This window comes from Heteronotia binoei, chromosome 21, assembly GCF_032191835.1.
Source record: "Heteronotia binoei isolate CCM8104 ecotype False Entrance Well chromosome 21, APGP_CSIRO_Hbin_v1, whole genome shotgun sequence".
NCBI classification, from domain to species: Eukaryota; Metazoa; Chordata; class Lepidosauria; order Squamata; family Gekkonidae; genus Heteronotia; species Heteronotia binoei.
Genome location: NC_083243.1, coordinates 160913060 through 160935634, shown reverse-complemented (window position 1 = coordinate 160935634; position 22575 = coordinate 160913060). Strand labels below are relative to the sequence as shown.

At 44.3% G+C, this 22575-nt stretch overlaps 1 protein-coding gene across 1 annotated transcript in view; it reads left to right on the top strand.

Moving 5' to 3' along the window:
- The window catches only part of EPS8L2 (EPS8 like 2), a 177258-nt gene that overhangs the window by 114847 nt on the left and 39836 nt on the right, over nucleotides 1-22575 (top strand). Inside the window, exons 7-11 of the mRNA XM_060262683.1 lie at nucleotides 3554-3633; nucleotides 8005-8150; nucleotides 18901-18980; nucleotides 19195-19321; nucleotides 20675-20763. Of these exons, the coding sequence (XP_060118666.1) occupies nucleotides 3554-3633; nucleotides 8005-8150; nucleotides 18901-18980; nucleotides 19195-19321; nucleotides 20675-20763 (522 nt within the window). The remainder of the gene's footprint in view (nucleotides 1-3553; nucleotides 3634-8004; nucleotides 8151-18900; nucleotides 18981-19194; nucleotides 19322-20674; nucleotides 20764-22575) is intronic.

The following is a 22575-nucleotide window of genomic DNA, read 5'->3' as shown; positions in this document are numbered from 1 at the left end:
AGTGCATCAGGAGCAATGGTTTTCAATTCACTGAAGAAAGAAAACAGATTTCCAGTCTGTGAATAAGCTTCTGCACGTTTTGTCAGTTCAAAGATTAGAGTGTCCAGAACAGGGAGGAAAGTTTCTACCTTGAACTTTTCGCTTTTACTGAGAAGTACCTCTTCTGCTGATGATGATCCATCATATCTAGTAAGACGCACACTTGGTTTTCGTTCCCGTTTTTTCTCATCACTGTAATCTGTATCTGGACACATACTCCTGGCTTTGAATTCATATTCACTAAATTTATCTCTAGTTTCCCAAAGATAGATTTTCATAGACTCAAGAAGATTTGTGGCAACAAGGATGTCCACATCCTTTGACTGCAGGACCTTGCTTGTTTTGTTCATTCTTTCTAGCATGTCATTCCAAAGAATTGTGAAGAAGATTGTTTCCAGGTTTTCCATTTTCACAAACTATCAATACCTGGTTATTAGTACTGCATCATACACAGATTAGTATGGGGCCCCTATGCTCATGGGGCCCAAGGGCAAGTGCCCATCAGGCCCATGCATTAAGACAGCCCTGCACCTACCCCTGAAATGATCAAGGAGAATTTTTATTTGAAGGTACTCAAATCCACCTCTCCTCAAGTTCCTTTAAATCCAAAAAGATCAGTTGACTTCCCCTGCTGAAAGCATCTCAGATGTTTATGGAACGAGCTTTGAGGGTATGCATCAAAGGGTTGAATCCTCAGAGTAGTTTCCCCCTTCTCTTAGGGTCCTTTCAGTGATGAAACAGCAGGTCTATTTATTGCTTGTGTTATATAGGGATTCCAGTAAGCCTTTCTACCTGGTGGTTCCTAATATTGTCTGAGGCAGAACGCACCCTTTTCCATCTATATAATTCTCTACCTCCTGCATGCTGAAGGGTTGCACTTGCAGCTGGGATAGTTTGCTAGGGGTAAAAATAGTGGAGGGAGCGCCTCTACAGCCATATGCTCCCTGCTTGGGTTACTAATATGTGCTGAGAGAGGACAGAGTGATGATAATATGTTGGATGACATAAACAGTTATGGGCTGTTTATGAAGTCCTATGAGATGGCAATCAAAGCTGCAAAGAAGGCTTACTTCACAGCCCAGATTGCGTCTGCGAATTCTTGCTCGGCGCAATTATTTAGTACGATTCGGTCACTTACAAACTTGCCGCAGAGCAAGCCAAATGATAGGGAATTGGATATAGGCTGTGAGGCTTTTGCTGATTATTTCGCAGATAAGGTCTTGACACTTCGCAGGGACCTCCCCGTCAATTTAGATACAGTACGTGAACTCGAGACCCCGAGCCCGTCACATGTTCCAACACTGGACCATTTTGCTCCACTTGGTCTGAGGGAAGTTGACAAGGTCCTCTGTTCTGTGCGTCTGACTACTTGTGATCTATACCCATGTCCGTCCTAGCTGATAAGGGTGTGCCAGACAGAATTATTGGTGCCACTTCATTAATAGATCCTTGACAGAAGGGACCTTCCCTATGCCCCTCAAGGAAGCAGTGGTTCACCCACTTCTTAAAAAACCATCCTTAGACCCGGTCGAATTGGCCAACTATCGACTGGTGTCAAACTTGCCCTTTTTGGGCAAAATCATTGAGAGGGCAGTGGCAGCACAGCTGCAGGGGTTTTTGAATGACACTTCTGCATTAGACCCATTTCAGTCCAGCTTTCGCCCAGGACATGGGATGGAGACGGTACTGGTTGCCCTCTTGGCCAATCTCCTAAGACATCTGGATCAAGGCAGATCGGCAGTGTTGCTGTTATTAGATCTGTCGGCTGCCTTTGATACAGTCGACCACCAGCTGCTGTTGCACTGCCTTGCTGACACGGGGATTCAGGGGTCTGCCCTACAGCGGCTTACCTCTTTTCTCCAAGGTCGAGGACAGAGAGTGGCAGTGGGGGAGAAGTAGTCTCGAAGACATCCACTAGGGTGTGGGGTGCCTCGGGGTGGTTCTCTCCCCAACACTAATTGAAATTTACATGCGCCCCCTCACCCAGATTGTCTGGAGCTATGGGTTGGGATGTCACCAATATGCGAATGACACCCAGCTCTACCTCCTGATGGGCAGCCAGGCTGACTGCATCCCAGAAAATCTGGATCGGGCATTACAAGCCGCTGTGAAATGGCTCAGACAAAGTCAAGTGAAATTGAATCCAGCAAAGATGGAGGATCTGTACCTAAGCTGAGGCAGCCTGGGAAGAGAGATCCCTTTACCAACCATTGATGGGGTGCCTTTAGCACCAGCTTTGAGGGTCAAGAGTTTAGGGGTTCTCCTGGAGCTTTCATTACCTATGGAGGCCCAGGTGGCAGCCACTGCCAGATCTCCATTCTATCGTCTTAGGCAGATAAGACAGTTGGCTCCATACCTGGAACACAGCGACTTGGCTACAGTAATTTATGCAATGGTCACCTCGAGAATAGACTACTGTAACCTCCTCTACATGGGGCTGCCTTTGACTCAGACCCGGAAGCTGCAACTGGTGCAGAATGCTGAGGCCAGGTTGATATTGGAGCTGCCTTTACGGGTGCACATCCAACCTGCACTGGAGATGCTGCACCGGTTGCCTGTAGTGTTCCAAGCCCGGTTCAAAGTGCTGGTTATGACCTTTAAAGCCCTATATGGCTTGGGACCTGTCTACCTTCGGGACCGCCTTTCCCCACACGAGCCCCAGAGAGCCAAACAAATTTCAGTGGCCAATATGCTGGGCAAAAGCCCCATTTGGCCGCACCCTCTTTCTAAAGAATGTCAGGAAAGATGTCAGCAGGCATCAAGGCATCCAGGAGCACCATGCTGGGGACCTCTGTGCTAAACTGATCAAGGGATTAGAGTGAGGAAGGCTGATTCATGATACAGTCATCAGTCAGTAGGTGGCTTCCACAAACAGATCTTCTCTGTTCAGTATTCTCCAACTCAGCTACTTGAAAAACTAATTTCATAACTTGGCATTGTTAAGAATTCACCTTCAAGAGAAATTATTTCAAACAGAAACATGGATTTCCTGACCAGTGGAACTGTCTTTGTCATTCACACCTAAAATTTGTTCACGCTACTAATTTTCTGAGCTTCACAGAAGCCCTTCTCAGAATCAGAAGAGGTACTCTGTGATATCATTATTATCATTATCGTTTATTTATAGTTTACATGTCTAATGAGACTCAAGGCAGATTACAGAATACAGAAAGAGAAATAAAATGTAATCATGCAGTATAGGACATGAAACGAACACTGCATTAAGATGAGGAATACAAAATTGAATGATAATGTGAACAGCATTGTAATCACACAGTATAAGAAGACATAGAAATGCTTTCAACCCTCGCCAAGTGGTGGTCTGAAGGAAACATTTCCTATTAAGCCACACCTGTGTGCTTGGCTTTTGCATACATATGCAGGAGCAGTGGAAGCATACATTCTATATGGAATCCTTGTTGTAAGGCAGCGTGATCACAAGCATTTTTACATTTGTATCCATTCTACCACAATCTATTTCCATTCCTCAGACCAACTCAGTTTTGTGTTCCAGGCAGAGATGATTCACGAGGACATTGAAAGTGCACTTGCTGACCATAAGTTTGGAAAGAAGATACGGCCACAGACGCTCAAGTAAGTAGCTGCTGCTGCAGACAGACAGGCTCCAGCATGTAGCCTGGGAAGAAGCTTCCTCTACAGTACAATAACTTCCTCTAGAGTACAGAAATCACAAGGCTAATGATCCACCCTGAGTTTCATTTCCTGCCTGTTTTTAATTCACTGAAGTTGTAGGTGTGTACTTTGGCTATGAACTTAGTATGATTAATTGCTGAGGCAATAATTCACAGCCATGTAAGATTTTGTTCAACTTGAATGAGGGCAGAGAAATAAGACTCATGTAGTGTGATTTTTTTTTTTTTTTGGCATTCTTTTAGATTGATTATAGTTAAAATATCTGGGAAGATACTAACATGAACCAACATACAAACTTATCTTCAACTGCTTGTTTCCTTGTACTTAGCCATTGTGAAACTCCCCCCCTTTCCCCACCCAGTGTGAATATCAGCCCAAACTTTATAGTTCATTGTTAGGGCTTTCTCTTTCAATGTCAAAAATCAGGAATTACTGGGATAGGTAAATAGTCGGTAGCGTATACTGAACCTTATTATATCTACTACTCAGTGGCATGGTGGTCATTTCTGCATGGTTATGTCTCAAGCTACTGCTCTAATATTTAATGTGTTATCTTGATGCTTCAAATGGCAATGCTAATTCATATTGTATTACTGCCCTTCCCTGGAACCTAGGATACTTGCATGGGTAACTACAGAATCCAGTCCTCCTGGTATCATGGTTTAAGCCATTACGGAGTCGCTAACCCTTCCTTTGTTAAGCAGGTTGGTGGTATGGTCAGTTGATGCTTGATTAATGGATGCTAAATGTTAGGAGATGGACTCCTGATGGTTGAGAGTCATTATCTTCTATTTAAATTACTTATACCTGAGAGTTTAGTGAAACTGACACCCCTTTAACTGAGAGGAAAGGCAGTCATACAGCAGAAACAACAGACTGGCAGTTTTTGAAGTTAGAGAGACAGAAGGAGAAAGCTTTGTGTTTCCACCTGATAGCTCAGCTTTGAGGCCTGCTCCTCTCAGGGATCTTTTAGGAGTGCCTGTTTGCTCCCATTGATGCTCTGCCCATATAATGGTAAATAACAAAGGGGACAGACTTCACGATCATATATCCTGATGGTTTATGCTTTTATTTTAAACCAAGCTCAAGGCATTTGAATTTGACTGAAGCAATAGCCGTATAGTAGGGGAAATTTTACCTTTTCCTCAGCTCCCACTTTCTTGATGTAAATCATTCCCTTCTTACACTACTTTTAGACGTATGACAGGGGGAAAAATAGGTACTTGTACTTTTCCCTTGGGAGACTCACAGCACTTGGGTGGGGCTTTAGAAGAGGGAAAAGGGATGGACATCACATTATCTTGTGGCTACTGCTTTACTCCAGTTCAAATACTTGCGTAGATCTTATCATAAATTTCCTACATCTTATTTAGTTGTTTAGTTTGGCTCTGAATTTCCAGTATTCTGCCACCCTAACCATGCCATCATAAGAAGAGCTACACCCTTCTAAGTCCATTGCCTTCAGTGGATTTAGAAGGGTGTAGCTCTTCTTAAGATTGTAACATACTTCTAGTAGTGCTGCTCTGGACCTCCTTGCTGCTTATGCAAAAGGGACAAAAATGCAAATTCACTTAAGCTGCATAATCTATACAGTCTGCATAGGGTTGCCAAGCCCAATTCAAGAAATATCTGGGGACTTTGGGGGTGGAGCCAGGACACATTAGGGGCAGAGTCAGGAGCAAGGATGTGACAAGCATAATTGAACTCTAAGGGAGTTCTGGCCATCACATTTAAAGGGACAGCACACCTTTTAAAATGCCTTCCTTCCATAGAAAATAATGAAGGATAGGGGCACCTTCTTTTGGGGCTTATAGAATTGGGCCCCCTGGTCCAATCCTTTTGAAACTTGGAAGGTATTTTGGGGAGAGGCACTAGATGCTATACTGAAAATGTGGCACCTCTACCTCAAAAAACAGCCCCCCAGAGCCCCCAATACCTGCGGATCAATTCCCCATCATTCCCTATGGGAATCGTTCATGGATGTGCATGATGGCTGTGGGGGCGGGGCATCCCCGCCGGCCAGCTGGCTGGGGGAGGGGGGAAGCCTGTAAAACCGGGGGATCCTCTGCTGTGACCTGGGGATTGGGAAGCCTAAGTCTGCAGGATTCAATTTTTCTTGTTGCAGACATTATACTCACTGTGAAATGCCAACCTAGCCGTGTGCCTTGATAGGTCAGGCCATTTTTTCCTTCAGGAGTTTGAAACCATATTGTGAGTCTACTGTGAGCCTGTACCTGCAATATCAGACAAATTTATCATGTTAGCTGCAAGCTTCCTTTTAGTCTATTCAGTGTGCTACAATTAGCAGTTCTCAGATCCCGGAAAACCCCTAATAAAATGCAAATCAAAGGTATTTTCTGCAAGGGGATGAACTTGTGTGGTTTCTTCATTGCCGCTACAGCATGGTAGCCATGAGCTTCCACATAGGATGTTTCCCCTAACTTAATTGTTCCTGTCCCTGCAGTATCCACCCCCACCCCCCACACTGTTGTTGTTGTTTTATTTGGCAATTGAATATCATTCCAATGTTACAGCATTCTGCTAATCAGTTTCTCTGGTTTCTCAGCTTTCATTTTTAACAAGTAATTCTCTTTCTCCTTTGGTTGAGTCGGTATAAGAGGAAATGCAATAAAGGAGCTATAGACTTTTTTAAAAATTAAAGATAGGAATTTGGAGAACCTGATACACAGATTGGTATAATCTTATATCAGTACAAGGGGGAACGCACAAGGAACTTGGGAGGAAAGGGTATCCCATTCACCCTGCCTTTTCTTCCTCCCCTCTCCCTCATCCTTTTTTTTCATTCACATCCCTTCATTTTCTGCTTCCCTCCAGCCCCTTCTTCCCTGTCATTCATGCCCCATTTTCTTTCTCTCCCCGCCTTCTTTTCTGTCACTCACTGTCTCCCTTCTTCCATGTCACTTATGCCTCTCCACTTTCCATTTCCTCCACCTCTTATTCCGTCACTCATGCCCCCACTTTCTGTCTCCCTCCACCCCTTTCCCTGTCATGCATACTCCCCTTCTGTCTTCCTCCACCCTTTCTTTCATGACATTTATGCCCCCTTGTTTCTCTTTCCTCCCAACTGCCCCTTTGCCATCCTCCCATCTTTCTCCATTTTAACCCAGACTCAGACCAAACTTTGGGCTTCTGACCTCCCCCTTCCCTGTTTGCTTCCAGCTGAGAAGCTGCAGGATGGTGGTGGCGGTTTACAATATTGTGTTTCATTGATGGAAGGTGGAAGGGGGTGGTTGGAGGCAGCAGTGGTTCCTCCTTTTCGTCCACTTGTCTGAGCTTTGCAGTGAGGGAGTGCAGCTGCAGTGGGTTCTGCCATGGCTGCATCAATGTCACCCAAGAGGAAGCGAGCCACCAAGCCTGTTCTTCCTCCTACCCCCCTAGGTGGGGGCAAGCGGAGACTCTTCTTCTCCATCTGCCTGAAACTTGGCTGAGGGGGAGAGCTCGCAACAGTAGCTGCTGGTGTCAGTCATCTTCTTCCTCCTGGTGGCCCGGCAGGTGTGATCATCCATCTTCCCCTCCCACTCTCCTCCTCACGTATGCCTGCAGTCAGAGAAAAGTTGCTCCCCAAGGACGGAATAGAGTCAGACACAGAGTATTGGTATAAAATTGGGCCACTTTATTCAATATTCTAATAAACAGCAAGGGTACCCCACCAGCGACCTGGCCAGGGCTAGGGGTCACCGCGACCGCTCCCCTGCCATTAACGGGTGAGAGACCCAGCCCCCCCAGCTGGAGTTGAGTGTTACTCAGCTCCCTCCAGGCAGGCCCAGCAGGGAGGCACGCAGCAGAGGGCCCAAACCCAGACGCTTGCGCTGTCACATGTTCTCTCTTTTAGGGGTGGGTTCTTTGTGAAACTCTCCCCCCTTTAGCAGCTTTAGGATTTTTCTGCAAGCCTGGAGGTTACCCCAAGTTTGGAGAAAAGTCTGTTCTGTCAATGTGACCCTTATTCATAGATCAAGATATCCGCAGATAGGGGGCATAATTGGGAAATAGTATATAGACAGCAATATTCTAGCACCATTAAAAAAACCCACTATTGCAGAAGCTCTGGTGGCTCAGGGGAGGGGGTGGCTGCTGCTGGGGGACTGGGGCAGGGAAACCCGCCATGTGGAAGCCCCATTGCACTTTATCAGAAGCCACACCAGCGACAAGGAAGCCATGCAAGCCAACCCCCAAGTGGCCACCACCTTTGATTTGCTTCTCTTTGTCAAATTTAGTCGGCAGAATCTTCTGGTAATTGGAATAATAATAGTGACTGGATTATTTTTTGTTTTGCTGTTGCTTTCTCTATAGGGTAAACCAAGAGAAGATAAAACAGAGACAGTCTATCCTTCCGCCACCTCAAGGGCCAGCTCCTATTCCTTTCCAGTATGAAACAAAAGGCTCATCTAAGAACAGCTTGAACCGAGTGGCTCCTCCCCCACAGCATAATCATACAGGTATTTATGGCAGCCAATGATTCTGCAGTGAAGATCAGTGATTAACACAAACATCTGCATAGGGTTGTCATAATATGAGAAAACAAGGGCTGTTTTCCTCTGCGTTTTCCCAAGGTAGAAAGACATAGCTGCAGAATGGGAAAATAAATACTCTATCATTCATTTTTCACTGGTGCTGGGAAACACAGAAGGCAAAAGAAGAAGGGGATGGCAAAAGATGAGATGGCTGGACAGCATTATTGATGTAACTAATATTAATTTGAGTGGACTTCGGGGGATGGTGGAAGACAGGAGGGCCTGGCGTGACTTGGTCCATGGGGTTGCAAAGAGTCGGACTCAACTGTGTGACTGAACAACAACATACGTGTTAAAGATCCAAGAAAAGAAAACAGTGATAGATATTGCCATATAACATTAGCAGACAACATCAAAAAGAGACTCTTGTGCCTTTTAGTCATATGAATAATGTCTGGAGTTATTCTCTGTGTAAGTACTGTGAGCATCCATAGTACACCTTGTTATTAAACCCATTGTACAAATGCTTTAATCAGTTTAATGCATGTCCAGCAAATGTTTGACTATATAGCACCAGTGCTGTACTCTCTAACCACAACACCAAAGGATCATCCTGCCTTTTCAACAGTCCTTCCGATCTGGAGAGCCAGTTTGGTGTAGTGGTTAAGTGTGTGGACTCTTATCTGGGAGAACTGGGTTTGATTCCCCACTCCTCCACTTGCACCTGCTGGCATGGCCTTGGGTCAGCCATAGCTCTGGCAGAGGTTGTCCTTGAAAGGGCAGCTGCTGTGAGAGCCCTCTCCAGCCCCACCCACCTCACAGGGTGTTTGTTGTGGGGGAGGAAGGTAAAGGAGATTGTGAGCCGCTCTGAGACTCTTCGGAGTGGAGGGCGGGATATAAATCCAATATCTTCTTCTTCTTCTGACTGAGGATACAACCATGATTTTCTTTCAGTTCACTCCTATCCTGGTATTCCTGTTCCCTATCCTCTTCCTCCTGTTTGTTCCAGCGGGTGGAGAGTGGGCCATGATACAAGGGCAAAAGAAGCCACAGCTGTGTCCTTGCCTTGTTAAAGTCAGTATAATTCTCTGAGAATCCCAGCCCTAAAAGAATGTCAGAATGCTATTAGGGATTTGGATATTTCACCAAGAAGAAATACCTACCACTATTTTATGCAGACTTATGCAGATCCCCTCAGCACAGAAACTGTATGGCAGCCTGGATAATTCATACTTAGAAGAAAAAGCAGACAGTCCAGAGCAGAGGTGGTGATACAGGCAGAAAATGAACTTTTCCGCATTTGGATGCTGTGGTGCCGTCAGGCCTGGAATTTGGACTAGAGATCCAGGTCTCTGGCTGATGGGTTGAGCAAGGGGACCTAAGAAGGGACAGTTTGGTGTAGTGGTTAAGTTCACAGACTCTTATCTGGGAGAACCGGGTATGATTCCCCACTCCTCTACATGCACCTGCTGATGTGACCTTGAATCAGTCACAAGTTCTCGCAGAGCTGTTCCTCTCAAGAACAGTTTCTGTCAGAGCTCTCTCAGCTCCACCTACCTCACAGGGTGTCTGTTGTGGGGAGGGGAAGGGAAAGGAGATTGTAAGCCGCTCTGAGACTCCTTTGGGTAGTGAAGGGCAGGGCATAAATCCAATCTCTTCTTCTTCTTCATTGGAAATATACACTTAAATTCCCTCCACCACAAGTCAAGAGCCTAATGTTGCACCATGGTGGGGATATAATGAGAGGGGGAGCTATTGTGCCATCAGACAGCAGTTAAAGGCACAGAAGCATTAACAGGTCTAAATTGTCAAGTGCACTCTACTGAGCTGGTCTGTGGTCCCAAGAAACATTACATTACTTTAGAATTTCGTTTTGTGTAAAGGAAAAATGTAGTGCTGCGGTAGAAGATGGATATTTGATGATGTTTTAAAGCAACAATTTACTACAATATGCAAGAAATCAGTTCAGCTGATGTTTACAGGTTTTTTTTAATAGCTTATAATATTAGCCAATCTCTTACGTCCAGTTCTTTTTTTTGTAGAAAAAGCCCAGCAGGAGCTCATTTGCATATTAGGCCACACCACCTGGCCTGGGAACATGTAGCTGCCACATGGTGGGTTGGGCCAGCTGGAGCCCTGGCCAGCCCAGACAGAGCTCCTCTCCTGTGGGCTCCTGCAGAGGGGGGGAAAAAGCCTTGCTTATGTCACTTATAGCTATGTGTCACATCACACCTTGAACTTCATTAAGCTGCGCCTTGCCAGAGGCTGAGCACATTTCAGAGAGCTCTGAGAGAGAGCAGATAAGAAGTGCTATAAGGGTGAGGTTTGGCTTTCTTAACAGCTGGGGGAGTTGCTGAGAATTTCTGAGTTTGTGTGACTGTGTGATTGCTGGAAATTCTGAGTTTGTGGTTGCTGGGGAACTGCTGTTTGTTTGGTTTGAGTGGACTGAAGGTGATTGTTGCTGATTGATTAGGAGTGGCTGTGTTCCTGGGGCAGACTGAGGCCCCACCCTCTGCATTATTAAGCTGTGCCTTGCCAGAGGCGCAAGCCGAAGGGCTAGAGCTAAAGGGCTCTTGGCCTGTGGCCCTTGGCCTGGGGGCTGTGTAAGGACCAGGAACCCAGATCCCTATTTTCCTTGTGTTCCCAATAAGGTAATTAGACCCTCCAGAAGGAGAGCCACATAAACAAACAGGATTTAAAAGGGGACTGTATATTTTTAAAAAGCTAACATGAAGGTAGAATGCCAGTAGGGGGGTGGGGGCTTTCCAGTGTTTTTCACTGAGTGTCACATGTATGACTATCTGCCCACAGGACAGAAGTATTGGGTGTGTGCTTGATGCAAGGAGCTCCTGGTACTCAGGGAACAAGTTCGTACCCTTGAGGCCAAGGTGACTGACCTGGAGAAGCAGAGACAATGTTAGGCACTCGGAGAAGACTCTCGGGGATGTATTAGATGAGCCCCACTCTGAACGTGGCTGCCCCGTTGCTGCCAGGGAGCATGAGGGTCGAGAGGGAACAGGGCACCATGCTGAGGATAAAGGGAATGTGCCCTCAGAAGGGACCTCTTTTTCCGTTGGTGAGCGGGTATCATTTCGCACCAAGGAACCATCCCTGGGCAGGGAGAGGGGGGGGTCTTGGTAGGTGGTGATTCGATCCTTAGGCAAGTAGACAGCTGGGTGGCAAAACCATGTACGGTGACTTGCCTGCCTGGTGCAAAGGTAGCAGACATTACACATGTTGTAGATAGGCTGATAGACAGTGCTGGGGAGGAGCCAATGGTCGTGGTGCATGTTGGCACCAACGATGTGGGAAAATGCAGTCGTGAGGTCCTGGAGGAAAAATTTAGGCTGCTAGGCAGGGGACTTAAGGCCAGGACCTCCAAGGTAGCCTTCTCAGAAGTGCTACCTGTTCCATGTGCAGGGCTGGAGAGACAGGCACAAATTAGAAGTCTCAATGTGTGGATGAGACGATGGTATAGGGAGGAAGGGTTTAAGTTTGTTAGGCACTGGGATACTTTCTGGAACAAACGGGAGCTGTACAAAAGAGATGGTCTCCACTTGTTCCCAGATGGAACCAAGCTGCTGGCGCTTAAAATCAAAAAGATGGCAGAGCAGTTTTTAAACTAAATCTTGGGGAAAAGCCGACAGGAGATGAAATGTCTCTGGTTCGGGAGGACTCATCTCAAAGAGATGAAGGGTTAGCTGTTACTTTTCTATCGGGTAATGGATCAGAGTTATCCACTGAGATGGTGACAAACAGTATGGAGTGTCTGCCAAAGTCTCAAGGCAGCAGGAGAAAGCTTGCCAGCCTAACTTGCCTGGGAAATTATAGATGTTTGTATACAAATGCTAGAAGTGTTTGAAGTAAAATTGGTGAGTTGGAATGTTTAGTGTTGAGGGAAAACATAGACATTGTGAAAATTTCAGAAACTTGGTGGAATGAGGAGAATCAGTGGGACATGGTGATTCCTGGATATAAGCTATATTGGAAGGATAGGGAGGGAAGGGTTGGAGGTGGGGTGGCTCTGTATGTCAGAGAGGGCATACGGTCCAGTAAGACTGAGGTCAGAGAATTAGATTCCCTTCTAGAAATGCTTTGGGTCAAAATAGAGGGCCCAAAAGGAAATTTAACTATCGAAGTTTGTTATTGCCCACCAAATCAAAAGATAGAGGATGATTATAATATGATGGAAGGATTAAAGACAGCGGCTAAACGTAAAACCTGTGTCGTAATAGGTGATTTTAACTACCCACAGATTGATTGGGTCAATATGTGTTCAGGTCGAAAGAAAGAGATTGAGTTTCTAGATGCTCTCAATGACTGTGCTATGGAGCAGATGGTTACAGTGGTGGAGCGATCCTGGATTTGGTCCTAAGTGATGCCCAAGACTTGGTGAGAGATGTAAAAGTGATCACACCGCTTGGGAGCAGTGACCATAACGTTATTGATTTCACCATTTGCATAAGTAGGGAGTTGCCCCGAAAGACCAGCACAACCATGTTTAACTTTAAAAGGGGTAAATTCTCTGAGATGAGGAGGCATGTGAAGAGGAAACTGAAAGGAAAGGTAAATACAGTCAAAACCCTTGGGGAAGCTTGGAGGCTATTTAAAACCACAATCCTAGAAGCTCAGATAAAATATATACCACAAGTTAGGAAAGGCACAAACAGGTATAAGAAAAGGCCTGCATGGTTAACAAACAAAGTAATGGAAGCTGTAAAAGGTAAGAAGGACTCCTTTAAGCGGTGGAGAGCTAGTCCAAGTGAGATTAATAAAAGGGAACACAGGCTGTGGCAAATCAAATGCAAGACTGTGATCAGGCAGGCAAAAAGGGACTATGAGGAGCATATTGCAAAAAACATAAAGACCAACAATAAAAATTTCTTTAAATATATTAGAAGCAGGAAACCAGCCAGGGAGGCAGTGGGGCCCTTGGATGACCATGGTGTAAAAGGATTACTGAAGGAGGATAGGGAAATGGCTGAGAAGCTGAATGCATTTTTGCCTCAGTCTTCACTGTGGAAGATGAGAAGTGTTTGCCCGCTCCAGAACCACTAATTTTTGAAGGGGTGTTGAAAGACCTGAGTCAAATTGAGGTAACGAGAAGAGGTCCTACAACTGATTGACGAATTAAAAACTGATAAGTCACCAGGTCCGGATGGCATACATCCAAGAGTTCTGAAAAAATCTCAAAGTTGAACTTGTGGATCCCCTGACAAAAATATGTAATCTTGTAATTATAAGAGAGTCAGTTTGAAGAAAATCCTGTAATTAACAAGATTGCTCCATATAGAGCAGAAAGTCCAAAAGAAATAGACACTGGGTATCCAGCTGGAGAGGAGATACAGGAGGTAATTGGTGCACCAACTGCATCAGGTAAATCAGGTAGAATCCTCCAATTTGCTTAATTGTCCATGAAACTTATGTGGTGTTTCAAGATCTTCGTATAGCTTAGGTGGTGTTTCAAGATCTTCGTATAGCTTAGAACCCCCCTTCCCACTGGATTCAACGAGCTTCACTTGGCCCCTGATCCCTTTTAGCTCCACTTCTGCTTTAACCTTCTGGTCTGCTTGGTCTTCCACCATATCACTTGATCAACATTTCTGCTTCTAGTCACCTGACTATAATCTTCCATTTTATAAGTTGGCACATTCTTTGTTATCTCTTCTTTGCTCTTTATTGACATCTCATGTTGTTTATTCTCACCATATGCATGATCACTAGATTGTATTTTGTTATCACATCATTTGTAACCTCCCAGGAATTTCAGCCTTTAAACTTTATCTTACTTTATTCTTTATACCTAAGAACAAAAGAGAAGCCATGTTGAATCAGCCATGTTGGTAAAATACTGTGGCATCCAGTTCAACACTGTTCAAATGACAAATTAAAAACGAATAAGTCACCAGGTCCGGATGGCATACATCCAAGAGTTCTGAAAGAACTCAAAGGTGAACTTGTGGATCTCCTGACAAAAATATGTAATCTTTCATTGAAATCTGCCTCTGTTCCTGAGGACTAGAAGGTAGCAAATGTCACCCCATCTTTAAAAAGGGTTCCAGAGGAGATCTGGGAAATTACAGGCCAGTCAGTCTGACTTCAATACTGGGAAAGTTGGTAGAAACCATTATCAAGGACGGAATGAGTAGGCACATAGATGAACACAAGTTATTGAGGAAGACTCAGCATGGGTTCTGTAAGGGAAGATCTTGCCTCACTAACCTGTTACATTTCTTTGAGGGGGTGAACAAACATGTGGACAAAGGGGACTCAATAGATGTTGTTTACCTTGATTTCCAGAAAGCTTTTGATAAAGTTCCTCATCAAAGGTTCCTTAGTAAACTCGAGAGTCATGGAGTAAAAGGACAGGTCCTCTTGTGGATCAAAAACTGGCTAATTAATAGGAAGCAGAGATTGAGTATAAATGGGCAGTCTTTGCAATGGAGGACGGTAAGCAGTGGGGTGCTGCAGGGCTCAGTACTGGGTCCCATGGTCTTTAACTTGTTCATAAATGATTTGGAGTTGGGAGTAAGCAGTGAAGTGGCCAAGTTTTCAGATGACACTAAATTGTTCAGGGTGGTGAGAACCAGATAGGATTGTGAGGCACTCCAAAGGGATCTGTTGAGGCTGGGTGTGTGGGCATCAACGTGGCAGATGAGGTTCAATGTGGCCAAGTGCAAAGTAATGCACATTGGGGCCAAGAATCCCAGCTACAAATACAAGTTGATGGGGTGTGAACTGGCAGAGACTGACCAAGAGAGAGATCTTGGGGTCGTGGTAGATAACTCACTGAAAATGTCAAGACACGGTGCGATTGCAATAAATAGGCCAACACCGTGCTGGGAATTATTAGGAAGGGAATTGAAAACAAACAGCCAGTATCATAATGCCCCTGTATAAATCGATGGTGCGGTCTCATTTGGAATACTGTGTACAATTCTAGTCACTTCACCTCAAAAAGGATATTATAGCATTGGAAAAAGTCCAGAAAAGGGACTGATTAAAGGTTTGGAACACTTTCCCTATGAAGAAAGGTTAAAACGCTTGGGGCTCTTTTGCTTGGAGAAACGTCGACTGCGGGGTGACATGACAGAGGTTTACAAGACTATGCATGGGATGGAGAAAGTAGAGAAAGAAGTACTTTTCTCCCTTTCTCACAATACAAAAACTCATGGGCATTCAATGAAATTGCTGAGCAATCAGGTTAAAACAGATAGAAGGAAGTACTTCTTCACCCAAAGGGTGATTAACATGTGGAATTCACTGCCACAGGAGGTGGTGGCGGCTATAAGCATAGCCAGCTTTAAAAGGGGATTGGATAAAAATATGGAGCAGAGGTCCATCAGTGGCTATTAGCCACAGTATATATATGTGTGTGTATATATATATATGAGGGGGGGGGCATGTGCGTATATATACACACACACATATATTGGCCACTGTGTGACACAGTGTTGGACTGGATGGGCCATTGGCCTGATCCAACATGGCTTCTCTTATGTTCTTATAACACTCTGTGTCACACAATGGCCAAAAAACCCCAAGAGTCATCAGGAGGTCCACCAGTGGGGCCAGGACACTAGAAGCCCTCCCACTGTACCCCCTCAAGCACCAAGAATACAGAGCATCACTGCCCCAAACAGAGAGTTCCAACAATAAGCTGTGGCTTTCAGTACAATTCTCTGCTACCTTTGACAGCAGTTTCTCAGTGTTTCAACCAAGCAAAAGTATGAAAAATAGCTATCAAAAGATTTTCTTGAAACCAAGCATGTTTGGTTGTAATTTGAGGCAGGGTTATAGTAGTAGCAGCTGAAGGAAAGGCCTACTAAATGTGTCAGCATATTTTGAGGTAGAGCAGCTGCCAGGGCCCAGTGTGAGTGATACACAGTGCTAGCATTCTTGATGGCACTGGCAACAGCACTCCCAACTGCATACACTGGCCAGTGCTGTTGAGGAAGAGGTGTGTAGGTGGTGCAGGCAATTGAATATGGGCATTAGGTATGTGCAGGTGTGGGGGTGGAAAGAGAGGACTGCCACTTTCCACGCCTATTTTGGCTCAGCATGAGTTTCAGAGAGATTTTTCTGAAAATGAAGTTACTTCAAAAGAAGAGGCAGGTTTGGGGGAGTGCCCCGGAAGTGACATCACTTGGCCCTTGACCTGGAAGCGACACCACAGGAAATGACATAATTCCTGTATCCCAGCTCACCCCCAAAGTCTCCTGGCTCCACCTCTGAATTTTAGTGGGCCACGAAGGAGAAGTGTAAGAATAACCGGGCCACGGGAAAGAAAAGTTTGGGAAACCCTGGTCAAAGCGATGGTATTCCCAGTAGTATTGTATGGCTGTGAGAGTTGGACCATAAGGAAGGCTGAGTGCAGAAGAATAGATCATTTTGAGCTGTGGTGCTGGAGAAGAATCTTGAGAGTCCCTTGGACAGCAAGAAGATCAAATCAGTCAGTCCTAAGGGAAATCAACCTGACTGTTCCCTGGAAGGTCTGGGAAAGACAGAAGGCAAAAGAAGAAGGGGACATTAAAAGATGAGATGGCTGGACAGCGTTACTGATGTAACTAACACGAATTTGAGCAGACTTCGGAGAATGGTGGAAGACAGGAGTGCCTGGCATTACTTTATCCATGGAGTCGCAAAGAGTAGGACTCGACTTTACGACTGAACAACAAAAGACATTCTGTGTAGTTATTGTTTTCCCTAAGAATTTTATTTTTGTACAGACTACAGTTTAAAGGGCAAAATAATCTTGGGTGAAATGATCACAAAACTACACAAAAAGTTTTGTTCTGCCTTTATTTTATGTATATCCTTGTAGTACTACAGCATCACAAATGTTCAGATGACCATTTTAGCCCAGTGTTCTACGCTTTGAAGAACATGTTATATTGAGTGCACAATAATTAATTGTAACGTAGGTTTACTAGCATGACCAATATTCCTAATTTCAGGATTTACTGCATATTTATGTTTTCACACCATGCTTATATATAATAAGGCAGGGAGAAACATCTTCTTCCTAAAATCTAATAACATGAAGCCTTGGATATGCAATTGAATAGTATCTGTATGAGGAGGAAGGGCTTGGAGAATTAGTTTCCTTACCAAAGCAGACAATACTTGCCTCAACTTGTAACTTAATTCCCTGAGGTAGAGATGACATGACATGCAGGGAGACATTGTGGTTCAATGTCAGTCCCTCCATTTTCTACATTCTGGCTCTTTTGTTTCATGTTTTTGAAAGCTTGTTTGCTTTCCAAACTTGATAGTACAAAGAGGGAAGACATCTATCATAGCACTGATTTATCAGACTATTGAATTTTGATAGGTTATATCTCTCTTTTATGTACAGCATGGAGAACTTGTTCACATTCTTTACTCACACACCTCCAAAAAACAAAATGGACTTTACAAGTTCCTACAGTGTTCCTCTGAGATCTGTATAAGCCTGTATATTATTAACAGCAATTATGCAGAAACTCTTGGCAGCCCAGAACCATTAAGCAGATCCTTATTGATTTTTGTCCCTCATCTTCTTCTTTTAATTCTATTTATCGTGATCCTTTCTTCATTAAGTCTTTATACCTTGCTGGAAGGACTAGAGCATGTATAATACAATCTGATTTGGCTTTTGCCATTCTTCCACATTGCTTTGTGGTTAAATGGCCTAGATGGCAAGGGGAGATCATTGGGATCCTGGATACAGACAGGGTTAGGAGATTAATTTCATGTCAGGATGCTATTGAAGTCACAAGGGCAGTTCTAGGGTTGTTGTTTTTTTTAAAGAGGGAACTTAGTCATTATTTCACAGGCAACACAATCAGGCCCATTGCTCACAGCCCACACTTTCCATCACATTAAGAGTAGGGAGGATGAGCTCTTTACATGAACATCAAAAGCAAATGCAATGCAGCAGATGTGGCATTGTATGTGTGGTCTTTTTGTGGTTTCAAAAGTTGCCAAGGCTGCTATTCAAGCCAGTCAGCCTCTGGTAAATGTGACAGAAGAAAAGTACATGTAAGGAACTGCTAGAGTTGTGTCCACAAACACACGGGCTGTTTTCGCACTGACCTTAATCAGCAGCGACGCCCCTCTTCACCGCGCAGGATCGGTGCGGATTTCGCACTAATTGCCGCGGAGCACCCGGAAGAGCCGGAAAGTCCCGCGGCTTTTGCGGCGCAAACGGAAACCGCCAAAAACCAGTTTCCATTTGCGTCGCAAAAGCCGCGGGACTTTCCGGCTCTTCCGGGTGCTCCGCGGCAATTAGTGCGAAATCTGCGCTGATCCTGCGCGGTGAAGAGGGGCGTCGCTGCTGATTAAGGTCAGTGCGAAAACGCCCACAGTTACACAACAGCAGAAGGAAACTTGGCAGTGAAACATTGCAGCTTCTTCTGTAAAACTGAATCCAATTCCAGTAGAATAGATAGAGCTATGCCAAATCATACAAAATTAATTATGTGACAGATGGTTGCTCCTTAGTGACCGAGTCAACAAAATAACACCTTATGCAGCAACAGTATATGATGCCTCGTCCGTCTTTGATAGTTGCTTCATTCTTTTCCAAGTAGTTCTCTCTGCTTCCCTTGACACTCTGTCATAGCCTTACACTACAGTATATTATATCCATGCAGCCTAGTTTGGCCTCTCTTTTTACTAAGTGTTTTGAATTTACTGCTGTTTCACTATGTTTTCACTGGTAGCTAATATTTTGTGTTTTGTGGTTTGGCAGAATATGAACGACGAAGTTCTGGCTCTCAGGACCATGAAGAGTCACGTGCTGTTTTAGCACAGAAGATTGAAAGAGAAACGGTTGGTGATAATAGCACCTGCCTATCGTTTGTTCTTTTGTTGTGAATGTGTTACAATTTCAAATTATAATATTTTTCTTTAAAAGTTATGTAAAAAGATGAGAAGATAGCTAGAAGTAGAAACGGGGGGGGGGGGACATTTTCTAAGTAGGAGTGAAAAACGACAGGTATTGAATCTGGCTTCAATTCATTTCTTAAAATTTGTCTCCATGCAGCAAACCCTGAACTGTACCTTAGATGACATTGAGCTGTTTGTTGCCAAACTTCAGAAAGCATCAGAGGCATACAAACAGTTGAACCAAAGGAAGAAAGGAAAGAAGAACAAAAAGAAAGGGCCAGCAGGTAAAATGTAGAGGCTGGGCTAGTGACTTTAGGAAGGTGTTTTGAATAAAAACTCTTCATTCAGTCTACGTACCTATGCATGTTCACAGAGAAGTATGACCCACCATTGTTCATTGGGGCTTCATTGTGTGTAGGGCTGCAGCTGTGTTCAAAAGAGGTCAGCATAAATATGCCTTTTGGTGTTTGAAAGTCCTGCTAAAGCTAAAATGAGGATGATGAACTGGCAGCCTGTGAGCCAAACCTGCAGCCTCTGGAAGCCCTGCAAGTTTTAATGATGTGATTCACACAGAAGAATCAAGAGGACTCCATGTTTGTTTCATATACATTTTCATGCACATGACAGATTGGCAACCTGGCTGTTGGATGGATGCTTCTCAGAAGTTCATTCATTTATCAGTAGAGGTGCCAACATCCAGGTGATGCCTAGAGATCTCCCACTATTATAACTGATCTCCAAGCAGCAGAGATAGTTCATCTTGATAAAATGGCCACTTTGGAAGGTGGACTCTATGGCATTGTATCCCATTGAAGCTCTTCCTCTCCCCAAACCCCACTCTTCCCCAAATCTCCAGGTGTTTCCCAAACAGGAGCTGACAGTCCTATTTATCAGCCCCCTCATACCATCTGAGTGCATGTGTTCCAAAACACAACTCTCTTACTAGTACATAATGCCAGCTTTAGTATAGACCAGCTCAAAGTCTGCAAATAAAAAAGATCCAGTCCCTCTCAGTCTCCAAGCCTGCTTCTTCTTTGTTGTCTCTCACCCTTGGCTCTGGCCTTAAGATCATTGCTTCCAGGCCAGTTTTTCCAAAGTTGGCTGTGCCCCATTCCTCTATGCTGAGTATGGCTTCCAGGAAAAGGACAGCCATTGTCTCCCAAGTAGTGGTTATGTTTCCATCAGTGGGCCACAGAAGGTGGTTAGATCTTCCCTCCACTGCAATATTATCTCCTAGTGTAGTATTTTATCTTTCCCCAGAGGAATTAATATCAGTCATTCATGTAAGGGTAGCCAGTAAGGTGTGTTTTTCTGGTGATCCTTGGTACTTGGGGTAAGAAACAGGTGTTGTATCCTCTTACTTCTGTCCTAGCTTGCATCCTATAAATATGGCCATTTGTGTGAGGGAGAGTTCTGATCCCCATAAACGTAGATCATCCCCCAAGAATACAGGGGCTAGCAAAACATCTCTCATCCACTCATAGCAATATACTTCACCTTGTTATTTACTCTAAAATATACAAAACAACCTGTCTTCTTGGTGCTTCTATTATTGCTCCAAACCTTTAGTGAGACAAATAACCCCTGTTAATGGACCCTTCTTAGTTTCTTTATTCCCAATATTTTTGCTTTTCTAGAGGGAGTTCTGACTTTGAGGGCAAAACCCCCAAGTGAAGCTGAATATATTGACTGCTTTCAGAAAACCAAGCTGGCACTAAATCTCATGGTAAGCAGTAAAAAATGAAATTATCATCAAAATAGTCACCTTTCATAAATGTGCTCAGCACTATGTTCTTTTGTGGTCATTTTAGCCTAGCGCACCAAAGTTGTTGTTTTTTTCACAAGATGTTTCCATGCCTGCAAAAAAAAAAATGATTTCTGAAGGTAAAGGTCTAAAATCCAACTGAATAAAAATGAATGTGGAAGCTGGAGTAATAAATCATGCCATAGTCATCCAAAGCGGGGATCCCTAATGTGGTGCGCATGGGTTCCATGGGATCTGCCAACACCTTTCCTGTACCCACCAAGTATTTTAAGGATGGAGCTCTTGTCAAATAGGGCTTTTGATTAGCCACTGGGTTGCCAGATGGCTTCAACAAAAATACTGGACATACTTGATAAAAAATTATCAACTAAACCAAACATTTATCAACTCTCTCTCTCTCTCTCTGCCCCCCCTCCAGTATTTTCTGTGTCAGAAACTAAATTCTCCAAGGCAGAATCTATGTGTACAGAACCATGAAGATGAATAAACTAGCCTATGATCTTTGCATCTATAATATATATGATCTCTGCATATATAATACATAATAAATTTCCCATAACATGTACGTGTGTGTGCAATTGAGACTGGGAAAGCAAGCTCTCCCTCCTCCCCAAGGGAGGAGTCTTAGCCAATGGAGAAAATAGAGGCTCTGCTCTGTAACTCCTGTGTGATTGAGCTAGCAAAGCAAGCTGTGACACAGAAGGGAGCAAGAGAGGGAGAAGAAAGCAGACTTGCTTGCGAACCTGATAGGAACCCTCTGGAGGCCTGATCTGGCCCCTGGGCCACACGTTTGACACCCCTGATATAAATGATTTGTTGCTCCTGCTGCCACCACAATAGGATCTTCTGTGTAGCAAATGGTAGCTGTGTTTGCAAGCTGTTTCAGTGAAGCAAGTTTGCAAAAGCCACTCCACAAACTTCTTCATTCTTCAGTGATCTCAGAATTCAGAACCTGAGAAATATTCACTCCAGGGCTTTTTTTGAGCAGGAATGCAGTTCTGGCTGGCTTGCCATCAGTGGGTGTGACCTAATATACAAATGAGTTCCTGCTGAACTTTTTCTACAAAAAAAGCCCTGATTCACTCAATCCTAAAGCAAACCAGCTTGTAGGATGGAGAAGGTATGTAGGGATGGAGGGAAGGAAAGATAAGGATGAGCTCAATACTTATTGCAGACTGGGAAAGAAAATCCAAACTGTGTTACAGCCTTTGAGGAGAAGAGAAAGAGGATGAATACTGACAGTGGCTGCTGCTGAACGCAGGAGCAACAAGCAAAAGGAGCATGTGATGTATGCACTGTCTTCCAGAAGCACAGAAGCAGCTGCAGCCTGTTTTGTGCATGAGGAACAGATGACTGGTGGTTGACTGCACAGGTGTAGAACAAGGCAACTTCCTCTCACAATTCAAATAGTAGCAGTCTCCATCCCTCACTACAGCATGGAGATCCTGTTCCCAGCTCCTCTTGCTGGGCAATTCCTTCCTCCCTCCCTCCCTCCCTCCCTCTGTATTGTGGCTCTAAAACATCTGATGTTTATTTTATGTGGCTCTTACGTTAAGCAAGTTTGGCCACCCCGATGGTGCGGTCTCATTTGGAATACTATGTGCAATTCTGGTCACCGCACCTCAAAAAGGATATTATAGCATTGGAAAAAGTCCAGAAAAGGGCAACTAGAATGATTAAAGGGTTGGAACACTTTCCCTATGAAGAAAGGTTAAAACGCCTGGGACTCTTTAGCTTGGAGAAACGTCGACTGCAGGGTGACATGATAGAGGT